Source organism: Cervus elaphus, chromosome 20, assembly GCF_910594005.1.
Source record: "Cervus elaphus chromosome 20, mCerEla1.1, whole genome shotgun sequence".
NCBI classification, from domain to species: domain Eukaryota; kingdom Metazoa; phylum Chordata; class Mammalia; order Artiodactyla; family Cervidae; genus Cervus; species Cervus elaphus.
Genome location: NC_057834.1, coordinates 131821225 through 131838870, shown reverse-complemented (window position 1 = coordinate 131838870; position 17646 = coordinate 131821225). Strand labels below are relative to the sequence as shown.

Genomic DNA, 17646 nt, shown 5'->3' with positions numbered 1-17646 from the left:
ACGTCTGCCCCTCTCAACACCCCATCCAGGGTGGTAAATGACCTGACTCGGCCAAGTTTTTGTGACACGCTTATGACACCAAGGTCTTCTGACCTCCAGGTCAGCATACCTTCTAGTACAACATGAAATTTGAGTTTCCTGGTCCCCAAAGCTCAAAGTCCATATTTGCCAGGAGTCTGTTCCCACTTTATCCCTCTCAAATAGTCATGCTTGGTGCCTGTGGGGGATTTTTCTGTTCTCCTCACTCTCAAAGGGCCGTGTCTTACTCAATTGGCCTTTCTACAACAAAACCTGGTATAAAAGAAATGTTCGACATCAGCCGCTCTTTTTCTGCTTCTCCCACCCTTCCTCCCCTTCCCTGCCCATGCCTCTAGCCTGCTGACCACCGTGTCTGTCTTCCCAAGGGACTATCCATCCCTGATGCTTGCACCTGCCACTTTCTGCTTCACTCAGACCCCTCAGTGACACCTCCTCCTTCTCAGTCCCAGGCAGCGAGCCCCACCTTCCCCGGTACCACGCAGCAATCGAGACCGCAAAGAAGCACACCAGAGCGCATCCTTCTATTGGCTCCCGATGTTCTGACCCAGGTCCCCCTGCTGCCCTCGTCCTGATAATAGAACCGCCAGAATACAAGAGCACATTGTGAATGTCACGCCACCATTCTCGAGGCTTGTCACCCAAACAGAAAGCTCGACACGCCCTCAGCCAGCCCCAGTGAGGGCCCACCCCATGGGTCCAAGCCTGGGAGACCACAAGCAACCAAGGCTGGTAAGCCTTCATCATCCGTCTCCTCCCAAAGCTGCCAACACCAGAGTCTCCATGGCAGCAGGGCACGGCTCACAAAAGCCCTGCCTTGTGGTGAAGCCAAACAATAGGAAGTAGGTTAGTCCTCCTCCAGGAACCGAGACGTGATAATGCCTCTCCCGTCTCAGAACCCTGGGCATGGGAAAAGCAACTGCCACTCAGTGTTCTAGCCCCTTTGTTAGATGCTTCCAGAAATGGAACAATATTTCAAATCATTTCACTGAGACCCTATCCATGTCCTGAGACCACTGTTAGTCTCAATGCAAGTTCCTCGACCAAATTCCATCCTGATATTCTTCAGCAAGGACGTGCTTCAAATCAGGTACCAAAATCACCGTGAAAATTAACCCCAGCTCTGAAAATATGCAGTGACTTCTCCTTATGAGGAAAGGAAACTCGCCAGCAGGGGGTAGAGCAGGTGGCAAAGGGACCTCTGGCTGCAGGTCTAGGCGCCGAGGGGACCGCATCCCGGGAAGCCACAGTTGCAGGGGACAGGGGGAGGGGGAGGGGAGGGAATGTATGCTTACCAAAGGGAGGAGCCTTCGGTCCCCGTGACTTCCAGGAAGTCGTAACCGTCCTCCAACTGGAAGTCAATAAAGACCAGGGCGATGGTGTCCCCCAGCTCGGCCAGGATGGTCCAGGTGCAGTCGGCATTGTTGTGGTACTCCGAGGGGAAGTGTGGGCTGGAGATGATGCCGCTCTGGCCCCGCAGGGTCCCGCCGCACGCATCGTCCGCTGTGGGCAGAGAGAAGAGGCTCATGTGACTCCAGGTCCTGGTACTTAATCGTGTACTTCACGCAAGAGAGGCAGAGAGGATCCTGGGGCGTGACCTGCAGCGAGGATGTGCCACAAGCTTCCAGAGCCCTCATCAGGCACCAGACCCTGTTCTGAGCATTTTAGTTCTTCTTCTCATTGAACAGATGAGGAAACCAAGGCACAGGGAGGTAAAGCAACCTGCCTGAGGTCACACAGCCAACGAGCTAGGTCGGCGAGCTGGGTGAACTCTGCCTGTTGGAGCTCGTTTCTAGCTACCACACCACACTGCTGGGCAATGACCAAGCAAAAAGGAGAAATCAGTTGTCGCGCTTATTTCCACGGTCACGACTGTGGTGACCAGGACCTTTTTTTCCTACCAGATCCTAGGAAACTTCGGATGTGGAGGTGAAAGTGTTAGTCGCTCAGTCATGTCCGACTCTCTGTGACCCCATGGACTGCAGACTGCCAGGCCGCTCAGTCCATGGGATTAACCAGGCAGGAAGACTGGAGTGGGTTGCCATTTCCTTCTCCAGGGGAATCTTTCCAACCCAGGGATTGAACCTGGGTCTCCTGCATTGCAGGCAGACTCTTTACTGCCTGAGTCACCAGAGAAGGTCTCAGTGGACCTTCTAATGGAACAAAACAAAAGCTCATCACAGTTCCCTGAGGGCAAAATTCAAAGGGCATTCACAGCCTGGCCAGACCTCTGCAATCTTCCCTCCTGCTCCTCGGGCTCAGGTCAGTTCGGTTCGAGCGCTGGGCATGGCCACCCCTCCTGGGCTTTGCTCACGCCGCGCCATCTGTCTAGGATGCCCCTTGTCCAGAGGAAGTCTTCGGATGCTTTGAGACCCAACTCCAATGCCAGTTCTCAGTAAAGCCTCATTCCCCCATGCTTTTAATAACTGCTCCCTTCTCTGGGCTCCTGCAGCAAAGTGTGTGACTTCAGACATCATACCTGGCACTGTGTGAATGACCTGTCACCTGTCTGTCGGTCACTCTAGGTTCTGAACTTGCTGGAAATCCCAAGGGCAGGGACCATGTCTTCCTCATCCCCACAGCACATCCTGATGGAATCACTGCTCCATCCTAAATCCCAGCTGAGACTTGATATTCAGAAACAATGACCCCAGGACCATGCTCTGATATACATAATAGTTAAGAACACTGGCTTTCCGATGTTTGCACACCTCAGTGTGCGCCCCTCCTCTGCAGCTTATAGCTGGGTGGCTTAGTGGAAGTTATCCAGATTTCCTAAGCCCGCCCTCCTCGAGCTTGTATGCAAGTGGTGGGGGTGGTTTAGCTGCTAAGTTGTGTCCAACTCTTGTGACCCCATGAACCGTAGCCCACCGGATTCCTCTGTCCATGGGATTTCCCAGGCAAGAATACTAGAGTGGGTTGCCATTTCCTTCTCCAGGGGATCTTCCCCACCCAGGGATCAAAACTGCATCTCCTGTATTGCAGGTGGATTCTTCACTGCTGAGCCACCAGAGAAGCCCCTTGCATGCAAGTAAGGGATCGTAATCCACTTAGCGAAAGCTGTATTCGAGATGTGGACTAAATTATAAAGAAAGGGAAAATGCAATATCAGGGTTCAAACGTGTATCAGAGGCAGCAGAGTAACAATAACCAAAGTTACTATTTATTAAGCACTTACACTGTGCCACATGCTATGCTAACGACTCTACATGTTTCATGACTCGATGAAACATCGTTCCCATTTTACAGGTAAAGAAACCAAGGCACAAAGAGTTTCAGTTATTTGCCAAAGGTACAGCTTATGGTAATTAAAGGAGCTGGGAGTTTTAAACCCAACAGTCTAATTTCAGGGCCAATGCTCTTAATCACTTCCTTGTCTTGCCAGAGTACAATTCACACTTTGAGGCCAGAGATAAAGTAGCACATTATGTTGCCTGGGTGAGTCAATTTGGGAAAGCTTAACAGAGGCAGTACTCTTAGGGCAGGGTTTTGAAGAATGAACCGGAGTTCACTACATAGAGAAGAAATGGAAGGGCATGTAAAAGAGGAGAGAACCAGAGGTCATAACCATGTAAGAACAAAACCACAAGGCAGATCTGAGATAAGCCGTTCGAGATGGTCTGTCTAGAGCAGAGAGGAACAATGGGCGATGGTACCGGAGATGGGGGAGCCACACAACAGAGAACATGGCTCCAAAAGATGGGAAACAGTGACTGTATTGGAAAGAAACTGGATTTTATGGCCAGGAAGGTCTAGCCTTGAATTTGGGTTCCACAGTTCACCAGTCCATGGGGCCTTGGGTGATTTATTTCTCTAAGCTTCGTTCTGCTTCCCTGTAGAACGGTTTCTTGTGACAACCGAGTGGGATAATGAATAGGACAATACCGAGCATTAGCCAGTGACAGGCATGTGCTAGATGCCCAACTAAAGGCAAATCCTCCCTTTCCTTCCACTTCATCTTGAGGATCAAAGACAGTGAGGAAACAGGATTAAATCTGCATCTCAGAAAGACCACTGTGGTCTTGACAGCTAGTTGAGAAGCAGAATCTACAGGACTAGCAGTTGGGAGGCACGAATGAATCCCAAGCTTCAGGCTTGAGCATCTGGAGGGGCAAAAGATGCCACTTCCTGTGTCAGGGGGCCCAGGAGGAGGGGGGCACTTTGTGGTGTGGAAGGCAGGCAGTTTTGGACACCATGGGGTGGAGTGTGTGCAGGGGGCACCCCAGTGGAGAGATGGAGCTGACAGATGGATACACAGAAGCAGTGTGCAATGGAGATAAAAGTGAGTCTATTCAGAGGTCCTGAACTATCCTTACTAATGTCATTCTACAGGGTTAAGGTCTATTCAAGACAAGGAGCCCATTTTTTTTCTTTCTTTTTTTTTTGGTTGTGCCATGCAGCATGTAGGATTCTAGTTCACTGACCAGGGATCAGACCTGTTCCCCCTGCAGTGGAAGTGTGGAGTCTCAGACTCTGGGCCGCAGGGAAGTCCTGAGAATGAGCCCATTCTTAAATGTCAGCTCCTTGGTATGTACAAGCACAGAAATGAAAGCGTCTCACTCAGTAGGTACTCAGGAAAGTTTCCCTCCCACACTCACTAGGTGAGCACCTACTGTGTGCTAGAAGCTGGGCCAGGACCAGCACTACATCATGAAATGCATGATCTCATCCCTGCCCGGAGAGTTTCTCTGAGTGGGGGCAGCCAGGCAAACTGCCAGGCAGCGGCTCCCAGAACTGTTATAACCAAGGGGTCAAGGCACAGTGACAACTGAGGGGACTTAAGAAGCCTTCCTGCAAGAGGCAACATTTGTGTTGAGATATCTATTCATTCGTTCAACAAACATTTACTGAGTATCTGTTATGTGTCAGGCACTGTTCTAGGTACAAAGGATTCATCTGCATATAAAAGAAAATTCCTACCCTCATGAAGCTGACATTCCAGTCAGAAGAAAACAGACAATACTCAAGATAAATAAGTAAACATCGTCCCTAAATAAACCTCTTTCCCAGCAGTAAAGAATCCACCTGCCAATGCAGGAGATGAGGGTTCAACCGCGGGTTTGATCCCTGGGTCGGAAGATTTCCCTGGAGAAGGAAATTGCAACCCACTCCAGTATTCTTGCCTGGGAAAGCCCATGGACAGAGGGGCCTGGTGGACTACAGTCTGTGGGATGGCAAAAGGATCGGACGCGACTGAGCGACTAAGCAACAGATAATGGTAAATGAAGTGGTGATCAGTGCAGAAGGAGGATGGGAGGACACTGCACTAGAAGTAGCGGTGTGGAAATTGCATTAAAGGGGTCAGAGAAGGCCTCACTGAGAAGCTGACACTTAAACCAAGACCTGGGAGAGGCAGAGGGGAAGCCCGGTGGTTATCTGGAGGAATAGCTTTCGAGATAGAACAGCAAATAAAACAGATAGAACAGAGGCCTGCACAGTTGAAGAGCATCAGGAAACCCAAGCGGATGGCACGCTGGGAGTAAGGAGGAGAGGGGCGGGGATGGGGGTCCATGGAGGACCTTCGAGGCCACTGCTAGGTCTTGGGGTTTGATTGGAGTGAGATGAGAAGTCAGCGGCAGGTTCTGAGCAGAAGACCTCATCTGATTGGTGTATTAACAGGATCCCTTGAGCTGCTGTGTAGACAACAGACCAAAGAGGAAGAGGGCAGAAGCAAGGGGCTTGTAGAGGCTACTGCAGTGATTCAGGAGAGAGAAGTTGGTGGCTTGGGCCAGGTGGTACCAGGGAGATGGAGTCAATGTCTGGCTGCGTTTTGAATGCTGAGCTGGTGGGATGTACTTCAATTGAGAGCTCACTGCTTGGTAGGATCAGGCGAAAGGGTGTCCTGGGCAGAGGAAACGCAGGAGCAAGGCAGCTGCGGGCGCACGTGTGGCATTTAGAGACACAGTCAGGATTGTCTGAACTCAAAGGGCAACACAGAGATGGCAGAGCTGGGTGGGTGGGAAGGAAGGGCTGCCTGGTGAAGGGCCTCAGATGCCAGGTAAAGGACTGCAGCTCTGTTCTCCTCCTCTTCCTCCCTTTTTCCTCCTACTGCCTCCAATCCAGGTGACCTGCCCCCATAAAGGAGGATGGGAGGAAAGGTAGACATATTTGCTTTGCTCGGTTTTAAATTGAGTTTTCCCGGTGCTGTTTGTCGTATCCAGTTGCACGGTATTTCCTGGGTATCTCTGGCAGAAGCCTGTGAAGTCTGACATCCAAGGCAGAGTTTGTCTCCTTCTGATGTAAATAACTTCACCGTGACCAGTACCAGGGAGATAAGCCCCAGGAGCCAGCCAGCAAGCGGGAGATTTGTCAGCGTTGCTCCCAGCAAGCACTGGGCCTGCGGGCCTACAAGAGTCCCACACTGGCCCTGTCTTCCCCAGGTGGAAGCGTCTACACCCTTAGCCACAGGGGCTTCATCTTGACTCCACTGAAGCTTAGGAAAATCACGGTCTAAGAAGAGACACTTATCTTGGACCTTGCAAGAGGAATAGGCAAGTGTGGAGGGAGAGAAAAGAAAGGGCTTCCCCCCAGAGGAAACAGGGCATTTGAGGGTAAGGAGGGGGGCCCTAATGAGCTTGGTGTGTTTGGGAAGTGGGCCACTTTCCCTCCAGGTGAAGGTGTGGGATGCATGAGATGAACGGTGGGGTAGACGTGGAAAGGGAAGTGGAGGTCCGCTCAGAAAGGCCTCGGCAAGCTTGCTAAAGGGAGGGATTCTACCCTGCTGTTGTTGGGGAGACTCGCAGGACTGTCAGCAGAGAGTGAAAGCCAGGTCTGCTTTAGAAAGTGACTCTGGTCCCCGCATGATGGATGGATGCTGTGGTTTGGGGGGCAGCAAGGATGGCAGGCGGGGAGAAGTAGTGAGGAGAACGGTGAAGAGGCCATTCCCAGCATCAGAGCCTGAACTCTGGGCAGTACGAAAGAGGAGAAGGAGCAGAAGAGATTCAAGAGCAAGTCTGGGGAAGAAACAAGAGGATGTGGCCTCCACCCTGGACTGAACCGCAAAGGAGAGGAGGAGGGGAAGCGGACCCTGAGGTCTGCAGAGGGCCAACAGCGCTGATGATGGCAGTGATGGGGACAGGGTGCCGCTTCCTCACCCCCACGCCAGGGGTGAGTGCAGAAGAGGCTGAAAAGTGGGCATGCACGTGGTCTGGGGGTACCATGGAGAGGACCTGAGCTTGGAGCCTGCGAGGCTGGGAGTGGACCAGGCTCCACGGGAGTGGAGAAGGCCGGGGACAGAAGCAATATTTAATAGGCAGCAGACAGAAGCAGAGGCTCCTGAAAGGAGGCAGAGAAGGAGCAACTGGGTGGAGGTTAGAGGGGAAACCCTCAGGTGGAAAGGTGAGGAAGTGGGGCAGGAGCACAGGGACCTTGAGCTGGCCCCAGGGGCCATGATGTGTGCAGGGTCTCCAGTCTCTCTCCTGTCTCCAAGCATCCCTCCTGCCCTTGCCCACCCATTGCTCACACAGAGGCCTGTTCAGTTCATTTCAGTTCAGTTGCTCAGTCGTGTCCATGACCAACTCCTGGACTTTACTCAAACTCATGTCCATTGAGTCGGTGAGGCCATCCAACCATCTCATCCTCTGTCATCCCCTTCTCCTCCTGCCTTCAATCTTTCCCAGCATCAGGGTCTTTTCAAATGAGTCAGCTCTTCGCATCAGGTGGCCAAAGGATTGGAGTTTCAGCTTTAGCATCAGTCCTTCCAATGAACACCCAGGACTGATCTTTAGGATGGACTGGTTGGATCTCCTTGCAGTCCAAGGGACTCTCAAGAGTCTTCTCCAACACCACAGTTCAAAAGCATCAATTCTTCGGTGCTCAGCTTTCTTTACAGTCCAACTCTCTAGTGATCCCGGTAAGAACAGACCTGATGACACCACGCCCCTCCATAGGAACCTTGGAGAACTTCACTGTTATTCAGGATAAAGCAGAATAACCGGGGGCTGACAAGGACCTCCCAGGGCCTCCCCTCATACCAGCTGCTCCCCCACCTACTTCCCATAATCATACTGGCCTCCTCCCAGCTCTTCTACTGCACCAAGCATCTCCCTGCCCAAGAACCTGTTGAAATGCTATTCTCTCTTTCTGGAACCTTCTTCCCTACCTCCGTGGGCCTGGTTGGCCCCTCTTTAGCCTTTAGGTCCCAATCTAAGAGTCATTTCCTTAAGGATGTTTCCAGAAACAGAATACCCCCTCTCCCCATCATATATTTTCAGAGTACCACATACTTTACCATAATTAATTGATCAACTAATTTATTTAATGTCTAGACAGTAAAATCTGTGAGTGCAGGGTCCATGTCTGTTCTGTTCCCAGCATCTACCACACTTCCTAGTATATAGGAGGCAGCCGGTAAATATCTGTTCAACACATAAATGAAACAGGAAACTGAAGCTCAGAAAGATTCAGTAACTTTCAGAAGGTGACACAGTAGGTGACCAAGTTGGGATTTCAGCTGAGTCTCTCTGGCACCTGGACTATGGTCTCCTCTACTGGGGAAGCTGGTAAAGAATCTGCCTGCAATGTGGGAGACCTGGGTTCAATCCCTGGGTTGGGAAGATCCCCTGGAGAAGGGAAAGGCTACCCATTCCAGTATTCTGGCCTGGAAAATTCCATGGACTATACAGTCCATGGGGTTGCAAAGAGTCGGACACGACTGAGCGACTTTCACTTCACTTCACTACATCACACCTTCTGAAACTGAGCAGGACTCTGCAGGATCTTTTCAGGGACAGAGCCTCCCCCTTACCCCTCCAACCCCCACCACCCTCGGTATCCCCTCCCTCTTGTTTCTTTAGCCTCCTAGGTCTTCTTCCAATTCCAAAGAGTAAATTTAATTAGAAAAGTGAGAAAATGCAGAAACAAAGGGAAAGAGTCAAGCAAGACAAATTAATACATCTACATCTGTGTCTCCATTTCTTCTCTGTAATAGGTCCCTCCATACTAATTTTCTAGATTTCATATATATGCATTAATACACAATATTTTCCTCCTTCTGATTTACTTCACTCTGTATAACAGGCTGTAGGTTCATCCACCTTACTTCTACTGACTCAAATTCATTCCCAAATGCCCCAGTTTCAGTCAGTGACTTCTAGACTGTGCTGAACTGAGGACTCGGGAGTTTGAGACCCTCTGGCTAGAGGCACACATCTTCTCTGAAGACGGCACCTTTGCTGTTGGAGTCTTCCCTCCCTCTTAGGCTCCTCTGACACCCTTGTTCCTGCATCATCCTGTTTTGATTGAAGATGCTGTAAAAGTTGTTTGGAGATTTTCTCACACTTTAAACAAGGCGTCATATTTCATGGTTACAACCTCAGAGTCGTAAAATATAACCTTCAGCTGACACCACACTCCTAAAATATTAATTTACACCTCCTCCTTCTCTGGCGATGGGCATTCTCCATCGCCATTAAGTCATGTCTATTCTAGGGTGCAGGTGTGTAATGCTGATAGCTGCCTTTTCAAGTTTATGACTTTATTTATGATCATCTTTAAATTCCGCTGAAATTTCCTCAATTAACTATAATTTTAGAGAACTCTCCCTCAGCCCCCTTTGACGTCTGCTAACTCTCCAGTGATTCACAAATGTCAGGTAGGGATGAAGGAAGTTGCATCATGCCCCTCCCCACCCCTCACCATTTGAAGCCAACTCTAGTGCACTATCTTGGATTCTTAGAAGCTGTGAGGTCTTCAGCACTGGGGTGCTGTCCACATCCTCCCTGCTCAGGGCCACGCAGCTTCTGAGAAAAGGAAAATCCCAGTTGGCCCCTCTTGGAGAGACGCTGCCATCTGACAACCCAAGTGCAAGACTGAGAGAGCCAGGGCGTGAGAGCCCCAAAGCCGCCAGCAGCACCCCACTTTCCTTCTACTGCGAACCTCAGGGTCCCTGACTGCTCTGCCTCATCAACTCCCTCTTCTAGGGGCTCAGGATTCTGCCCCTTTTGTCGCTGTTGTTGTTCAGCGGCTCAGTCGTGTCCAACTCTTTGTGACCCCATGGACTGCAGCACGCCAGGCTCCCGTGTCCTCCACTATCTCCTGGAGTTTGCTCAAATTCATGTCCGTTGAGTCAGTGATGCCATCCAACGATCTCATCCTCTGTCACCCGCTTCTCCTTTTTTGCCTTCAATCCTTCCCAGCATCAGGGCTTTTCCAATGAGTCAGCTCTTCACATCAGGTGACCCTTTATCCTTGGCTTTCTTGAGGACACCCCTTCTTTTTATTTAATGAGAGTATAATTGCTTTACCATGCCATGTCAGTTTCCGCTGTACAGCAGTGTGAATCCGCTGCCCTCTTGGGCCCCCTCCCATCCACCTCTAGGTCAGCACAGAGCCCCGAGCTGAGCTCCCTGCGCTAGGCAGCAGCTGCCCTCTAGCTAGCTATTTTATGCACAGGAGTGTACCTATGTCAATGCTTCTCTCTCAGTTCATCCCACAAGCACACCTCTTTCTAAAATGAAGAAACTGCCAATTGCCCAAGGGCATCGCTATTTCCGCCACCCCCAGACTCCTTCCATTGACACTGCCCCCGAGGTGCCGTTCAGAGAGGAGGACATAGACAGGACATGGTCTGTGATGTACCTCTTCTTTGTTGCACTTTCATTATAGGCCAGATGTCACAACAGATGCTTCCCCTGCATCTGCATTTTCTCATTTGATTCTCTGACTGCTCAAAGAGACAGGTGTTATGTCATCCACACTTTACCGAGGAGAAAACTGAGGCTCAGAGAGGTTTTAAAACTGGCCCACAGTCACATGGCTACTAACTGTTGGGTCCAGGATTCAAATCCAGGATGCTCAGACTCCACGCCGTTATCCACCTCTTTCTCTGCCACTCGGGTCTCAGCTCCTGCGATGCCAGCCCTGACACAGGCTCCTGGAAGCCCCAGACTCCGGAGGGGGGGTTTTGCAGATGGGAGAAGCCTCCTCCTGCTCTCTTTCTCTTCTCCTGAGGGGCCTGAGGCAGGGCCTGTGTGCTGTCTCCACAGGGAGGGCCCCACCAGCCACGCTCAGGTAGAGCTGGGCGAGTTCTTGGGTCAGGTTTCTTCATGGGAAACCTTGGCCCCTCAGACCCAGGCCCCCACCCTCAAGCAGCAATGCCCAGCAGAACCACCTCAGGCCCTTCCCTGAGGTTTCTCCTAAGGAGCTTCCGGGACAAGTTCAAGAGGAAGGTCAAAGGGAAACCACAGGAGACGGGGCAGCTCCTGGCCTGGCGGACCCGTGTAGGGGATGCACCTCAGCGGGGACCAGGGTCTTGGGCTCTGACCAAGCTGCGGCAGCTCTGAAAGGAGCGATGTCCCCATGAGTCTCCTGCCATGGGTCATAAGCCGACTGTCCTCGTCTGCAGTAGACAGGGGTGGCCAAGATCATGGCTGGTCGGCACACAGACTTGGGTGGAATCCCCTTCTAGCTGTGTGACCACCAGCAAAGTACCTCCCCTCTCCAATCTCAACTGCCTCAGTGTAATATCTTAATCTCCTGGGCTTTTTTTTTTTTTTGGTGAGGATTAGGTAACGCGGGGTCTGGCACCCAGTTTGTGCTTGATAAATGCTGGCCAGTGGTGGCCATGGCTATCAGAATCACGAGAGCTAACTGTCACTGGGTCACTACTGTGAACATGGCCCTCTGCTGCATGCTGGGTGTTCAGCAATTCGAGCCTCCCTTCGCCTTAGGAGTGAAGTACGGCTCTTCTCATCATCCACAGGTGAGAAGACCGGGACCGGGAAGTCGAGCAGCTAGCCCAGAGTCCCTCAGACGGGATTGGAATCCAGGTGACTGGACTCCAGAGCCCGCGTTCTGAGTGGTTCTGCTACAGTAACAGGAGTGATGGCAATAAAGTGACGTGAGAGTGTTAGTCGTTCAGTCAGGTCTGATGACTCTTTTCAACCCCAGGGACTGTAGCCCTGCAGGCTCCTCTGTCCATGGACTTCTCCAGGCAAGAATACTGGAGTGGGTAGCCATTCCCTTCTCCAGGGGCTCTTCCCTACCCAGGGATAGAACCCAAGTCTCCTGAATCGCAGGCAGATTCTTTACTGTCTGAGCCATCAGTGATGGCAAAGACGACGGATGTAGGACCAGCGATCCCAGTAGCAGTGGAGGGACACTGTACTTAGGAACGTTCTCTGGGGGCCACGGTCCCTGCCAAGGCCCCATGGTCAGAAACACTCAATGTCCACACTGCCTGCCACGGCATTTGGTGCCCGCTGTATGTTGTGTAGTTGGCTCTGCACAAGGGGGCCCAGCGTGCAGTTCCCAGGCCCTCTAAGCTATCTCCATCACCATGGTGGCTCTCTTATCCCTCTCCTGATCTTTCTAGCTCTGAACTGCCTCTAGCCATAGAACTGATACCCCTCTTCTTGGAGATATCACAGGCATTTCAAACCTGACCTAGACAAAATGAGCTCTCTTGACTGTCTTTAGGGTACACACTTCCTGCTCCCTGCCCCAGTCACCCCCATTTTGGTTACGAGCATCCCCACCCTGCCTGCACTCCAGAAAGAGCCTAGGAGTCAACCTTGACCCTTCGTTCCACCAGCACCTGCGTTCATTTCATCACAAGGCTGCTGGCTATGCTCCTAAACCACAGACCCAACCTGCCCCCTTCCCTCCATCTCTACCATGGCCACCCTTGACGGAGAGGCGTCAGCTCCAGCCTGAGCACCTGCAGCAGCTGCCTCCTAACTGGCTTCCCAGTTTTGTCTCTTGCCAACTAAAAGCCCTCTCTCTTCTAGCACCCCCCAAAATTTTTAAGTCAGTTCAACTCTGCCAATACTCCTCTGCATAAAGCTCTCCCCTGGCTACATCCTGAACTTTGAATCAAACCCAAACTTCTTGTCCCAAACTTGTCCACAGCCCCATCCACTCCCCTCGTCTCCTCCCCTGACTCTACATTGCCCCATGGACTGGCTTTCTCTTCTTCTAACATGTCAAGCTCTCTCCCACCTCAGGGTCTTTGAATCTGCAGTTCCTTTCCCCAGGTCTTCACACAATAGGCTCCTTCTTATCATTCAGGTGTGCTAAGTCACTTCAGCCAAGTCCGACTCTGTGCAAACGTATAGACTACAGACTGCCAGGCTCCCTGTCCATGGGAATACTGGAGTAGATTGGCATACCCTCCTCCAGGGGATCTTTCTGACCTAGGGATTGAACCCACGTCTCTTGGTATCTCTTGCACTGGCAGGCGGGCTCTTTACCACTAGTGCCATCTGGGAAGCCCTGTCATGCAGGACGCAGATCAAATGTCACCTCCTGAGAGTCCTCTCCTGACAGCTCCCTTCCTTGTCACTAGCTATTTCATCTCCCTCATAGTTCCCATGGTAATCTGAAATTTATTTCTTTGACTTTTGTCTGTTTCTGCCTCCCAGATGCTAAAGTGTAAACTCTAAGAGCTCATGGAACTTGGTCTGACTTCTTCATCACTGCAGTTCTTTGCATCTAGAACAATATCTGGCACTTAACAAGAATTTAATAAATAAAGATTGAGTCAGTGACTGGCTAGCACACAGAAGGTATTCAATCAAAAGTTGTTAAGTTAACTCCTGGGACATCCTTGGAAGTCCAGTGGTTAAGACTTTGTTTTCCAACACAGGGAATGTGGGTTCAATGTCCGATTGAGAAGCTAAGGTTCCACATGCCTCGTGGCTAAAAAATCAAAACATAAAACAGAAGCAATATTATAATAAATTCAATAAAGACTTTTTAAAAAAGGTCCATGTCAAAAAAAAATCTTTTAAAAAAGTTGTTAAATGCTGAGTGAATGAATGTGTAGACAATCACCCTTTAAGGCTACTACTCATGTCCCGGCTTTAAGATTCAGGCTTGGCAGCAGGCCAGTGACCCACAGCTCTGAGTTGGCATGGCTAGAGTTGAATGTAGGTTTGAATCCATGCTCTCTCCATGTCTGACATTCTGCTTCTGTCTCATATTTTGCAGGTTCCTCTCTCTGGATCCAGAACATTTGGAATACAGCTGGGAACTGGCCACCCAAGCTGCTGCAGACCAAATGCCCATCTCCCTGGGTTTGGGGGCAGCCTGGGCTTGGACCTCAGAGACCAAGTTTTTCTTGTTCAGGCTGCTTTCTTTCCACCATCTGCCTCTCAGCCCCCAGAGCATCTGAACCCCTTTCGTTCCCCCATGCAGCCCTTTTTGATCCAGGGCCAATGCACCTCACAAGTCAGAGGTCCATTGCTGAAATCCACACGGTCTTCCTTCTTGTGAATCCAAGAGGTTCCACAAGGTTCAGGGCTCCCAAGGACCTCTGCCTTTGAAAAGATGCCCCAAAATAACACAAACTGAAGGGAAATCTTGCCTCCTTCCCTCTGCCAGCTGGGCCAAGCCTTGATGGGCTAGTAGCCTTGGGATGGGCCTCCTGAGAGGTCAGACTCACACCCGCTCTGCCCCCAGACCCCAGTTTGTCCCTGTTCCCTCTTGGTCTGGGCTGTGTCTCCAGACTGAGTCCTCCTTTCAGCTAGGTGGGTGGCATATACTGTTTGAGGCAGAGGTACACCATCCTTCAACATGCTCTGCGAAGCCTTGGACAGAAACAGCTAATGTCACTCCAAGCTGCTGGGCAGGTGGGCTAAACCAGGCCAGTAATTTCTCCTTTGGGTTCGTAGGCCTACATAATCCTGATGGTGAATTAGACCCATCCAGCCATCCATTCACTCAGCAAGTATTTACGGGCCACTGCCCAGTGGATGAAGTTAATCCACTCACAGATGCTATCCCCTGAGAGTTCTATGAGAGAGGAAGAAAGGCCAAAAGGCTTTAATCCTCCCCAAGTCTGAATCTATTAACTCTGGCAAGACCGTGGCTCCTGGCGTCCAGCGCACATGAAAAGCACCCTTCTCTGTTCCTTTCAGTTTGGCCTCCTAAGGAAGGGCACTTTGGAAAATCACTCTCAGAAAATCATGTACATTATTGGGAATGCTTCTTAGCTCTTCATGTACCATGAAGTGAATTAGAATAACGGACCCCGAAGCATAGGGAATGGGGGGCCTGGGGGCTCTGAGAATGGGACAGTGCTTCGTTCCTCCCCAGTTTTGAGCAGAGCCTCTTCTCAGCCCCCTCAGGCCCTCAGGAATCTCCGAGGCTCGAAGCCCTCCTGAAAGTAAGATTTCACATTCTTGGCTGACTTCCCTAGACTGTGTGTTCTGGAAGGGAGCATTTCTGATGTGGCTAATTGCAAGCTACTTAGAAACGACTTAGAAAGATCGGTCTGGGACTCCTTCCAGAAGGGTCTTGTGCTCCATGCTAAGGAATCTGAACTTGACCCTGTCAGTGATAAAGAGCCACTGGCAGGAATCTAAGCATGAAGTGATGTGGTCAGATCTGTGTCTTAGGAAGTTCACTCCTGCGGTGGAGAATGAACTGGGATGTGTGTGCTGAGAGGGCTGGAGATCCTCTGCAGTGAGACGGTGAGAGCTGAGAGAGCCTGGACCATCAGCAGTGGGGTCCCCTGAAAAGCAGCAGAGGTGTGGAGGGGAAGGTCAGTGCAGAGAAGGATTTGTCAGGACACGGTGACTAAGGATGCTGGGAGCAAAGAGGGTGAGGAGAGTTAGATGTCCCTGGCACATCTGATTTGGCCACCTTGAATGGTGACACTCATCACTGAGTTGGGGATTGCAACAAAAAGAGCAGGTTCAGGAAAGTAGAAAGTGTTAGGTTTGGACATGCCTCATTTGAAGGGAGGGGTTCAAGAGTGTTTGATACAATTGTGGGCCAGATGCTTAGGACAGAGGGAGGGTTGGAGATCAAATTGTCACTCCAAGCAACAGTTGTCACTCCAAGCAAAGTGTCACTCCAAGCAAAGTGTCACTCCAAGCAACAGCCCTAGTGGGCTTCCCCAATGGCTCAGTGGGTAAAGAATCCACCTGCAATGCAGGAGACACAGGAGATGCAGGTTCAATCCCTGCGTTAGAAAGATCCCCTGGAGAAGGAAATGGCACCCCACTCCAGTATTCCTGCCTAGGAAATCCCATTAACAGAGGAGCCTGGTGAGCTACAGTCCAGGGGTTGCAAAGAGTCAGACATGACTGAGCAACTAAGCACAGACAGCAGAGTGGATGAGAAACTCCAAGAGATGAAAGAAGTTCCCAAAAAAAAAAAAAAAAAAAAGAAAGAAAGAAGTTCCCAGTGAAGAGGCCATGCTGGACTCTGGCATTTAAGGGGAAGATGGGGAGAAAAATCCAGTGGAGAAGGAAGGCGGGGAGAATTATCATCATCTGAGAGGCTGAACAGAAGCCAGGAGTAAGCTGGGGGAGAGTTGTGCCCCTCCAAAGGCCCTGCACACCCATGAATTACTGCTGTGATGTGAACACTCGGGGAGAACCATCACCCCGGCCCACTCCACCCAAGGAAAGACCAGCCAAGAGTTGGCCATGACTGAGCACGTGCACACGCACACATATGTAGAATCTAAACAGTGATATAAACGAACTTATTTTCAAAACAAAAACAGACTTACAGATGAAGAAAACAGATTTATGGTTACCAAAGGGGAAGCCGGCGGTGGGGGAGGATCAATTCGGAGTTTAGGATTAATAGGCATATACTATTACTTATAAAATAGATAAATAACCAGGTCTTACTCTATAGCACAGGGAACTATTAATATGTTCAATAGCGTGTAGTAACCTATAATGGAAAATAATCTGAAAAGGAATATATATAGATATATGTACATCTGAATCACTTTGAAAATGAAAGTCACTCAGTCGTGTCTGACTCTTTGTGACCCCATGGACTACAGAGTCCATGGAATTCTCTAGGCCAGAATACTGGAGTGGGTAGCCTATCCCTTCTCCAGTGGATCTTCCTGACCCAGAATCGAACTGGGCTTCTGCATTGCAGGCTGATTCTTTACCAGATGAGTTATCAAGGAAGCCTGGATCACTTTGCTGTACACCTAAACCTAACACAACATTGTAAATCAGCTATTCTTCCATTTTTTTTTTTTTAAAGAGGAAGAATATGGGAAGGGAATATTTGAAAATCATGGTTAAAACAGGTAAATTTTGTTTCTTTATTCTTTTCTGTATTTGCTAAGATCACTTAAAATGATCATGTGCTATTTTAGTTATCAGATAAGAGGCATGAGAAATTATCTTAGAAATAAGCTTGATTATTGTGGGGAGAGGGAGAAATGGGCTGGGAAAAGGGTGATCAACTGTCTGAGTTTGCCTGGAACTGAGGGGAGTATCCATGATGCAGGACTCTGGGAGCTAAGAAATGGGGATGTGCTGGTCACCCCAGCTGGAAGGTTGAGGTCGACGTAGCACTGGAGGGAGATGGGGCTCCCTGGGGGGCAGTGTTGGGGTAAAGAGGTTCTGAGCATATTTGAAGGCTGAGAGGAGGACACCATTAAACAGAGGGAGGGGCTGAATTTAAAGAAAAGAGAGAACTGCCAGGGTGAGGTCAGGAGGAAAGCAGCGGGGAGAGAGCCATTCACAGGAGACACGTTGGTAACAGGAAGAGAAACGATGTCTCTTCTAAGACAAGAGGGCATGAGCAGAGGGAAGACCAGCTAAAAATAAATTTGCTGATGTGGAGGAAGGAGGTTGAGGGAGTACATACCTGAGGGCTAGGAGGTCTGATGGGCCTAAAAGCCCCCTG

At 50.3% G+C, this 17646-nt stretch overlaps 1 protein-coding gene across 2 annotated transcripts in view; it reads right to left on the bottom strand.

Moving 5' to 3' along the window:
* The window catches only part of CSMD2 (CUB and Sushi multiple domains 2), a 684323-nt gene that overhangs the window by 416901 nt on the left and 249776 nt on the right, over positions 1-17646 (bottom strand). For both annotated transcript variants that reach the window (XM_043878199.1, XM_043878200.1), the window contains exon 5: positions 1332-1539. In XM_043878199.1, the coding sequence (XP_043734134.1) occupies positions 1332-1539 (208 nt within the window). The remainder of the gene's footprint in view (positions 1-1331; positions 1540-17646) is intronic.